We start from the raw sequence: 10,877 nt of genomic DNA, 5'->3' as shown, positions 1-10,877 counted from the left end.
AAAAAAAAAAAAAAAAAAAAAAAAAAAAAAAAAAAAAAAAAAAGTATAGTCAACTAAATAAAATGCAGGCTCCAGTGAGTGTAATGCAGTACGTAAAAAAGATGCAGCTCAATGATGAATTTGTGTGAATACAGAATAATTCATAATCAAGACATGAAGTAAGGAAGAGGAGGAGGCTAACCCAGTAATGTTTCCAAAGAATTAATTAAGAAACCCATTACCATGTCAGTAAAGTTATCAGCACAGGCCATTCGAATCCGCTCAACCGTCAGGGGGCTGTTCAGGATGAAGGTCCCGGTTAATCCTCTTTCCTTCCTCACAGCAGCCACTGCATCCCAGATAGCAAAGAACACAGAACATCCCAGGAACAGCCCTGCCTCGCCCATCCCCTGGCAGGGAACAAAGGCAGACACATAGGTTTGCTTTAGAAACTGACTGACAACAGGGGACCAGATCCTTAACTGGTACAAATTGCAATAGCTCCATTGAAACTACATCGATTTACACCAGCTGAAGATCTGGCCAATTGACGTCAATGGAGCTAGGCCTGCTGAAGAGCTGGCTCAGACACTAAGTTTTATATCAACACAGCTGGACACAGTAAATCTCCTCAGGGCTCTGAGTGCTCCAAGACATACAAGAGTTGAGGACAAGGATTTGGCTCATAACTTTTTTTTTTTTTTTTTTAATTCATAGCACATCTCCACTCTAAGCAAAGGTTCACTCTGACTTGGATTGCATCTGTTACCCTGCAAAGCAATGAAACCATTCAGAACGTTCAGTATAAATACACCTCCAATCTATCCAAATTCTTTATAAGTGGATTTCATTGTATATGATGAAACAGAACTAGGCAGCCTTCCTTTCTTTATTCCAGTTCCTGAATGGATAAAGTTTGCATTGCTTAATCTCTCCAAAGAACTGTGATGGTTTCTGTCCCTAGCATCATCTCCACTAGAACATGTCTATTTGCTCTAAGTTATTAAAGATATTCATCCCTAGTAGGCATCCAAAGTGAACTTTCTCCTGGAAATTCCCATGCCTCAGATGCAGTTCCTCCAGATACTAGGCTGGGGCACTGGACATCTGCATCTCTTACCAGCACAAGCCTACGCACCATTACAGTCCCACTTAAACTCTACTCTGAGGATGTAATTGGTGCATAAGCCTTGGGTTGGCTCTGCACAGGGATGAATTTACCCTTACAACACAAGATGGAAAGGATATGAAGGAAGTTCCTTGTGGATAAGACAATGGAAGATCTGTATTCTGTTTCCCTGTGAGAGACTGGGCAAGCCTCTTAATCTCTCTTTGCCTCACTTCCCCATCAGTAAAATGGAGATAATAATTCTTCCTTTCTACCACCCTGTGTTTATTGTAAGCTCGTCAGGGCAAGCTCTGTCTCTTACTATGTGTATGTACAGCATCTGGCACACTTGAGTTTCAATCTCAGATGAGGTTTCCTAAGTATTACTGTAATTTTACAAATACAGAAGAAGAAGAAAGACAAAAAATCAAAATAAATTAATGCATGAAAATTACCCTTTTTCTCACAGCAGGTGAACTTATAAAGGTCCTTCTGGTTCTAAAGGTATTACTGGGGCCTGTGGTGTTCCCCATTTTAAGTATAGGGAACATCTCTGACACCTGTAATATTGCAACAGCTGGAAAGCACTTTTAAAATACATACACCACATGTGCACTTGGGTAACGTGCAGAACTTGCTATGACTTTATACAGCACAGTTGGTTTGTTTACCTTGGAGGAGTAGATGGCAATTGGGTTTCGGGAGTTTGGCAGCAAGTAAACCCTGAACTGTTCAGGTATGTCACAGACAGCAGGGATTTTATACGTATCTGGACCCAGAGTGTACTGCTCTCCTTCTGGGGAGAACTTTATTTCTTCCATTGTATAAAGTCCAACCCCCTGAACAAAGGCACCTTCAATCTGAGGAAAAAATGAACACAGTTTCTACTTTCATTCCCATTAAAAGATAAAAATGTGAATACAACTAAACTTTTAGATCTACAACATTAACTGGCTCTTTTCCTTCCATGGCAACTGGGCCAAAGACAAATGCTAAACTAAGTAGGACCATATGAGACCAAGTTGTACTCACACAAATATTCCCACTGGGTCAAATTCTACTCTCCCTTACCCCAGTGTAAATCCAGAATAAAGTCAGTGATGTCCATAGAGTTATTTCAGATTTACACTGGTGTAACTGAGAGCAGAATCTGGCCTACTGATTTCAATGGCTCTATTCACAGGACCAAGAATTTGGCCAAGAACTGTAATATAAATAATTAATTCAATCTAACACACATTGAAAAAGGAATTGTGGATGACAATTGACCTTTCTTCCTAGAAAAGTTGTCAGACACTTTTATTTGACAGCGTTACCTCTTTTAATCTGAGTGGCTAGCCAAAAATTAGGGGTCTTGTAAATTGTTCCATTTTGGAGGAGAAATTGACAATCATCAGGTATTTCTTTGATGCAGTTTTGTGTGCTCACAAAGAATGTACATAGTCCTGTTTCCCTGAACACTTGGGCCACCTGATTCAGCATCTAGTCTGCTTTTCCATGTGTCTGTGTTCTGGGTGCTACTGCTATTGTTTCAACCACCTGGTTACAATGGCTTCTTTACATTTATCCTGAAGGTAAGGTGGCAACCACACCTCATCCATATCAACAAGGTTTAACCCACAACAAAAGGTTGAATGCAATCTGAAAATAGGCCAAATTCATACCTGTGCAACTCCTATAGTAATGTCTGGACCTAATTCAGTGGTGATACAAAGAGTGGTGCAAGTTGGACATAAAATGGGAGTAAATAGTAAAGTAGTGCAACTTGCACCTATTTGCAATTCTTGGGTATGTATAACAGGAGTCACTTTTTGGCTAAAGGAGAGAGACGGCAGATATAGAAGGAAAAGCCAATAACAGGAGGGCATAAGATAAGGCAGGTCTCATATCCTTTATCTTATTTACATCATCCTGCTAGCTGCTCGTCCTTCTCCATACCCCTTTCTGCTCTGTAAATAAATCTTTTGCTTACCCCCTGTGACCCTCTATTTCTTGAGGGAGCACCATGTAACCCCCATATTCATCATTTATATATAACTGTGATATTTCATATAAAGTATGCCATATAAGGTATCAACAACAACAAGGGAGGTAAACAATGCCCAGGTGGGTGTCAAACAACCATCAACAGTCATTGTCCAGCAGGGGAGTTACAATTCAATAACTCACTTACACAAGGCCACACCAGGGGAATTGCTCAACCTTGCCTGGTGACTCAGCAACAACCACAGACATGCCTGGACTTGTGTTCTCCATGCATATGGAATGAGGATATAAAATAGGGAACAGAGGCCGCATGGTTTGTCCTTTTTCCTCCCCTACCAATGCTGAAGGCAACGAGAACACTGGAGCTGAGGAGATTGATCCCCAGGCTAACAGTGAGAGCCTGCTTATGATAGACTGTAACCAACCTGCAGTATCCAGTGGGGTGACAAAAACTGCTTAGTCCAGATATTGCCCCGTCTAATAGGGTTGAGAATTTAGACTGTGTGCTTATCTTTTATTTTCCTTTGGTAACTACTCTGACTTATCACTTATGATCACGTAAAAACCATTTTTGTAATCAATAAACTTAGTCTAATGTTTATCCTTACCAGTGAGTTTGACTGAAGTGTTTGGTAAATCTGCTCAGGTTACAAAGGCTGGCGTATGTCCACTTTCCTAGGGTGACCAGATGTCCCGATTTTATAGGGACAGTCCCAATTTTGGGGTCTTTTTTTCATATAGGCTCCTATTATCCCCCACCCCCATCCCGATTTTTCACATTTGCTGTCTGGTCACCCTACACTTTCCGTTGATGAAGTGGTGAACCAATTAGTAAACCTGCATTGCTCAAGAAAAGGTCTTGACTCTTGAGCAGTGCAAGATGGTATATTCCGGTGGTACAAGGCTGGGAGCTGGGGGGGATTAGGCTGGTGCCTCTCTCTGCGTGATTCATGAGAAGCTCTGGGAACAATCACGCAATCTGGCTGGATGTGGGTCTCCACATGCGGTTGTACTGAGTGGTAACAGCACCTGGAGGGGTTTGTTGCTTGTCTCCAGTAAGGCATTGTGAGAGACAACCCATATTAGTGAGTTAAGGGGGCACAGCAGTCCCGCAGTCCCAGATTGCACCCCGGAGAGCCTGTCACATCCCCTAATACCACATCAGTGTAACTTACACTACTTTCCCATTTACACCAACCTTTGCCCAACATGTGCCACACACCTCTGTTTTTGTTACTGCTGAATTTGGCCCAGTGTGTAAATATATGAATCCACACCAAAAGCTATAGACCTGAACTTTAAAGGAGAGATCTACTCAGGACCAGTGACTTTTTCAATTACATTTGAGTTTGTTAAAGAATGACATCCAGTCACAGAACTATGCGATCAAACTGAGTGAAAAACAAAGTGTATTAGCTAGAAAAATTTAGACTACAACAGTGGTAAAAAAAGGAGTTGAAAAAGCTGAAAAATAACAAAGCAGTGGGAGATGATCAAATACAGCAGAAATGCTAAATGTACTTGACAGAGCTGTTCAATAAAGTTTAGGAAAAAGAGATCCCTTCTGACTAGTGGAATCATTGTGAGAATACCCCAAAAGGGTGATCTAACTAACTATAACAGCTGGAGAGGAGTTATACTACTCTCTGTTGTAGGGAAAGCCTTCTGCAGTGTGTTACTACACAGGATGAAAGAGGCAGGGGATGCAAAGTTCAGAGAAGAACAGGCTGGATTCAGGTCGCAGAGATCCTGTGTAGGTCAGATATTCACACTAAGAACCATCACAGAAGAATGTATAGAATGGCCAGATTCCCTCTTCATCAATTGCATTGATTTTCAAAAAATCAGCCTGCACAGACATACATTGTGGAATAGTCTTCGGTGCTGTGGAATCCCATCTAAAGTCATCAACATCATCAGGGCTATGTACAGACATGTGAAGTGTTCGGTAAGGGGAACAACTAGAGTACAGCGTGAACAATGGTGCGAAACAGAGCTGCATTTTATTTCAACTGTTTGGCATTCCAATAGACTGGATAATGAAGAAGTGTATTAACAACAAATATGGTGGTATAACATGGGTGGATGCAGGGGTGAAAGTAATATTAAACACTTACTGGTACGGGGGCCTGGCTCTGGGCCCCCGGAAGGGGTGGGGCCTCGGGTGGAAGGGGCGGGGCTGGAGTCAGCCTCTCCCAGCCAGCACATCCATGCTGCCAGGCCCACACCGCCTGGGGCTCTGGTGGCAATTTAAAAGGGCCTGGGGTTCTGGCCACTGTCATGGTAGTGGTGGTGGCAGTGGGGAGCCCCAGGCCCTTTAAAATCGCCAGCCCTGGGGCAGCTGCTCCTTTTGCTCCCACCGTCGGTGGCCCTGCCAGTAAGATCCCTACCAGCAGGGCCACCGACAGGGGCGGGCAAAAGTGGTGGCAGCGCTTTAACACTGGCTGCGTACAGGCCGGTACCGGCTTCTTACCGGTATGCTGTACCGGCCCGCACTGGCCTACTTTCACCCCTGGGTAGATGGCAAATGCCTAGAAGAGCTAGACTGTGCTGATGATATTATGCTACTGAGTGACACTCCCAAAAAGTCACAAAGACAGACAACTTGACAAAAATAGCAGGCCAAACAGGGCTTAAAATTAGTTATGCCAAAACAAACATGCTTGAAACTCAGGCTTCAAGCAGTAATGTCACATTAGAAGGCAACAAGAAAGTAAGAACAGATCATCTATCTAGGCAGCACCATATTAACTAATCGAGACCTCAAGGATGAAGTGACATCAAAGATAGGAAAGGCATCCCCAGCATTTACTAAACTCAACAATGTATGGAAAAAATTCAAACATATTCTTGATGCTAACATGCAGCTGCAAGAGCTAGGGATCTTCTAAAACGTTAGAAAACTAGATGTCTTTGAAAATAATTGCCTCTGAAAGATTCTGCAAGCAGTGTTGTTGTAGCCATGTTGGTCCCAGGATAGACAAGGTGGGTGAGGGTGGCCTGTTAATTACAAGGTGGAACAGATTGTTTAGCATAAGTAGTTAAAACATATTTCAAGGGACCATTCAAGGTTAACAGTGACTCTCTGAGTTAGGCTATGGCTACACTACAAAGTTAAGTCGACAAGTTATGTTGATGTACAGCAACTGCTGTAATTAAACCTCTGTTGCATGTCCACAGTGTGCACCTTGTGTTAGCAGAGCACATTCACAGTAGCAGCTCTTGAATCGACACAGAGAGCAGTTCATTGTGGGTCGCTATCCCACTGTGCAACTGGCCCTGCAGGGTGTTTTGGGAAGCATTTGCAATGCCTCATAGGGGCAGGTTCAGCGTCACATGATGCAGATTTCTCAATCCCATCATTCCATGGGCATCCTACTAGGTTTCCAGCTGCTTTTCAACTGCCCTGGTAACCACAAGTCAGCCATTCCTGTCAGAAAGCATGGATCCTGCACTGCTCTTCAGTATTGTGCTGTGTGTTATGAACACAAGGATGTAAGAAGAGCTCAACGGGGGAGCTAGTCGGCTGAGGGAGGCCTTGAAGGAGCATTTTAACAATAAGCCACAGTGATGTGTATTGCTGTAGCGTGCCGAGCCTGGCATTGTTCGTTTGCACCATTCTACTTCCTCCCTCCATCAATAATTTAACGCTGCTCAGTTTACATCTATATGAAAAAGTGAATGCCAGTGGTGGTGTTTTTACTTGTCCAGGGAGAGTTTTAATTCTGTTTCTTTTCATTCTTCCTTAAAATCATGCCCTCTTTTCCGACAACCTGAGGCTAAGCACCCTGGCCGCCATCCTGACTGCTCCCCCCACCGGCCCCCCACCCATATGCCACCATTCTGACTCCAGCCCCAACCTTCCCACACAGCCCCCACCCTGACTGCTCACCCGACCAGCCCCCCACCCATACCAGCTCTCTGACCCCAGCCCCCTCTTTGCAGAAGCGGCATTTCTGCGGCTCTGCACGAGAGGGACAATTTGCCTCCCTTGCCTTCTACTATGCCTGCCACAGCTCTTTGATTTTTTTAGATGACACTGCTGCATGTCCCTATCATAGCCTTTCTCCTCCATGCCCTGAGCAAGTTCCTGCGGCTGGAGTGGAGCTGCACTTGCACAGCCTCCTCTCCCCACAGACCCAGGAGATCCACCACCTCCCGTGTACTCCAGGCAGCAGCGTGTTTGCTGCGTGCTCAGCTGGGCAATAGCTATGTGAGCTCGCCACAAACAGGAATTTCAAAAACTTCCTTGGGCTTTTAAAGGGGAGGGATGCATGTCTGCGTACCTGTCTGCAGGGCAGCAGAGTTCAAAACAGTGACCAGAGCGCTCACCTCCTGGAGGCCACTTAGGGCAATGTAAGCAACACAGTGTCCACACTGACACTGCGTCACTCTAACTACATTGCCCTAAGCGCTATGCTTCTCGTCGACGTGGTTTTATTATGTCGGCGTAGCAGGAGAGTTAAATTGGCAGGAGGAGCATTGCAGTGTGTACACCTCCACAGTTAGGTCGATGTAAGCTGCCTTATGTTGACTTAACTGTGTAGAATAGACATGGCCTTAGTTTCCCAGATCTGAAGAAGAGCTCTGTGTAAGCTCAAAAGCTTGTCTCTCTCCCCAACAGAAGTTGGTCTAATAAGAGCTATTACCTGACCCACCTTGTCTCTCTATGAAAGATTCTTGGCATTGGGTGGAAAGTCATCACCAATGGAGAGATCTGAGAAATCACCAACCAGCAGCTCATTTCCACCAGAATCAGAAGGAAGCGCTGGACATATTTGGGCCGTATACTCTAGATGCCAACACACAGACTCCCACATTAACTGTCAAGTGGAAACCAACTGGTGTGAGGAAATGAGGGTTTCCAAAAGAAACTTTAAGAAGAACCCTTAGCATGGATGGCAGGATAGTCAATCTCAACACCACAGAGCACTTGGAAGTAGCAGCAAATGACAGAGAGGAATGGAAGAGACTGATTTCCCTGCTGTGTGCCAACATTGGCATGGAAAGGATGTTAAAAACAAACTAACAACCACCCACCCTGGTAAAAGAAAAATCATTTTTCTGATCTGTATTACCACTACCAGAAAACGTATTGCCAAATTTTGGTCCCATTGAAGTCAACAGTGTATTGCAATTGACTTAAATGGGACCAGGATTTGGCCTTCAGGAATTATTTTTGCTTTCTGTGTAGGGCAGGGGTCGGCAATGTTTGGCACGCGGCTCGCCTGGGTAAGCACCCTGACAGGACGGGCCGGTTTATTTACCTGCTGATGCGGCAGGTTCGGCCGATCGTGGCCCCCACTCGCCGCGGTTCGCTGTCCCGGGCCAATGGGGGTGGCGAGAAGCAGCGTGGCGAGCGATGTGCTGGCCGCGGCTTCCCACCGCCCCCATTGGCCCGGGACGGCAAACCGCGGCCAGTGAGGGCCGTGATCGGCTGAACCTGCCGCGTCAGCAGGTAAATAAACTGGCCCGGCCCGCCAGGGTACTTACCCTGGCGAGCCGCGTGCCAAACGTTGCCGACCCCTGGTGTAGGGTGAGGTGAAGATGAAGACGAGACAACAAGAGGGATTTGTGACCTAATCCTGTGGTATGCCAAGTGCTTTCTGTAAGGGCTCAATTCCCAGTGATGTCTACAGGACCCGTAGTCACTCACCACCCTTCAGAAAATGTTCAGCATGTTGCAGTAGCAGGCCACTTAACTTGTTATCATCAACACGTGCAACAAAAAGCAAATATTGCCTAATTCCGAGCCCAATCCAACACCTATTAGAGCCAATGGATAGTCTCCCCTTGACTTCAGTGGACGCTGGAATGGCTCTCTTAATGGAAAGTATTTTGGTGTAAGAAAAAGCTATCACTAACATCTACAGACAAGCGTACATATGGAAGTATTGGTACATACCTGTCCTATATCTACAGCTGGATTTATGCTGAAACAAGCATCCATGACAATGTCTGTTCTGATGTTCTGTTAAACAAATATAAACTGTTGTGGGTACATACTTTACAAGCAATAAAAATAGCAGGTTTTAAAGAATGCGAACCCCATGCCATAAAATAATATTCCATGGTGACAGCAAAGTATTGCAGATTTATTCTGAAGCACAGAAGCAAGCTTCAAAGGCCCTGGCCTGACAAGGGATTAATCTGTTTGAAGTGGTTTTGGTGAACACCCAGGAGCATATGGCAACTGAAATGCAACATTAGCACCCTGGGCTGAGTTAAGGAGCAGGTTGAACATTAGCCCCAGAACGAACTTGTTGCTTGCTTTCTTGGTAGAAGCCCAAGGTTTGGACTGTGGTGGTTAGCTAGTGCCTGTGTTAGGTTGTGAGTCTAGAAGTGCTGCAAGGGGCATTGTGCCTGAAGAAGGAAATCAGACGAGTGGCCACTGTGCTATACTTGAAGAAGGTATAGTGTCTGCTCCCACTGCACTGCTAACTGGTGGGAGAAGGTGTCTGCACATGAGTAGCACAAGGTGTGGGGGAGGCATAGCCCCACCCATGGTGCCAGACACTTCCTATGAGTTGTGAGAGGCATGGTAGTTGCCGCTCCTAATGTGCTTCCCTCAGTATCACTGGAGCCATTCTGCCTGTCTCCATATTACACAAAAACAATGCCTTTGGGAACTGTTCTTTGTCTGGTGCCCCTCTGCATTGCCCCCTTTATGTGGCAATGCCTTCGATTGCTTCAATAAAACCATGTGCAATAGGGGATCATTACTAATTAACTGGGCAGATATTGTTGCACAGTTGGCCCTTGTGGGCAGGTTCAGTCTATCAGGTCTCATTTAAAAGCCACAAAATAAGGTGGTTATATTATATTATATTATATTATATTATATTATATTATATTATATTATATTATATTATATTATATTATATTAAGCTGTTCTTTATCATCTTCTGTTCTATTGGACTTTCTCATCCTTAGTCTCATTAGTTAGCACCAGATCTTCTTTCTAGAATGTTAACAAACGAGATTGAGAATGACAGAGCCATTTAGAGTTATCTTGGCACTCTGCTGAGAACATGAAATGAATGCCATTTCTCCCTTCTCAGCAAAAAAAGCAAGAGGAAAAATAACTACATCAATGTAGCTCTGGAGGGAGACATATAGGAATCTAACCAATGTGTACGTAAAGGCACCATTTACCTTGTGATCTCCTGTCAGACAGTCAATCTCCACTTCAGAACAAGCAACTCCGAAAACAAAATATGGGAAAGCCTGGCCTTCCCCGGTGTCCCAGTTCATATTTGCCATATAGCCTCTGGTGGGAGTAAGAACATCCTTCAGACTGAGTGAGCAATGGCATTTGATCTCCTCCACCACCACCACCACCACCCTCTCCATTGCACAGCAGATTGTCATGGAAATCATGTGACAAGACCAGGTTAATATCCTGTTCTAAGCCAGCTGTTTTCACAGGCTGTGGTGAAGAAGGCCTCAGTGTTGCAGCATTGCTGTGTTTCTGCTGCACAGAAGGAGACGGAGAGCCAGAAGGTGGCCCAGACTCTTAGGTATCATGGAGCACATCTCAGGATAGGTTTTCTATGTCCCATCATGATGGGAGGCTGTGCAGAAAACTACATGGTCCCATCTTGCAAACACCTAGCACAGGGCGGGAGATGCAGCAGTGGCCAGTGAGCATGGCCTGGGGAGGAGATTTATCCCCTGCCATCGCCCAACATGCAACCTGTTTATGTGAACTGTGTGCTAGGTGCAGGATTTGGCCTTCAATAGAGAAGGAAAGGGGGAGAGTGAAAGGATTGGGGAGGCTGAGAGGGGAGACTCTTATCCTCAT

At 45.0% G+C, this 10,877-nt stretch overlaps 1 protein-coding gene across 1 annotated transcript in view; it reads right to left on the bottom strand.

The window, feature by feature from the left end:
• LOC115271148 (aldehyde oxidase 2-like) overlaps positions 1–10,877 on the bottom strand; it is a 107,771-nt gene that overhangs the window by 5,258 nt on the left and 91,636 nt on the right. Inside the window, exons 29-32 of the mRNA XM_029910525.1 lie at positions 10,229–10,343; positions 8,979–9,044; positions 1,759–1,947; positions 222–389 (exon numbers count right to left, since the gene is read on the bottom strand). Coding sequence (XP_029766385.1) covers positions 222–389; positions 1,759–1,947; positions 8,979–9,044; positions 10,229–10,343 — 538 coding nt within the window. The remainder of the gene's footprint in view (positions 1–221; positions 390–1,758; positions 1,948–8,978; positions 9,045–10,228; positions 10,344–10,877) is intronic.

Source organism: Terrapene carolina, unplaced genomic scaffold (genome assembly GCF_002925995.2).
Source record: "Terrapene carolina triunguis isolate 2854851 unplaced genomic scaffold, T_m_triunguis-2.0 Scaffold62, whole genome shotgun sequence".
Classification (NCBI taxonomy): Eukaryota; Metazoa; Chordata; order Testudines; family Emydidae; genus Terrapene; species Terrapene triunguis.
The sequence above is the reverse complement of the archived record's forward strand: the minus strand, read 5'-3'. Positions and strand labels throughout refer to the sequence as shown.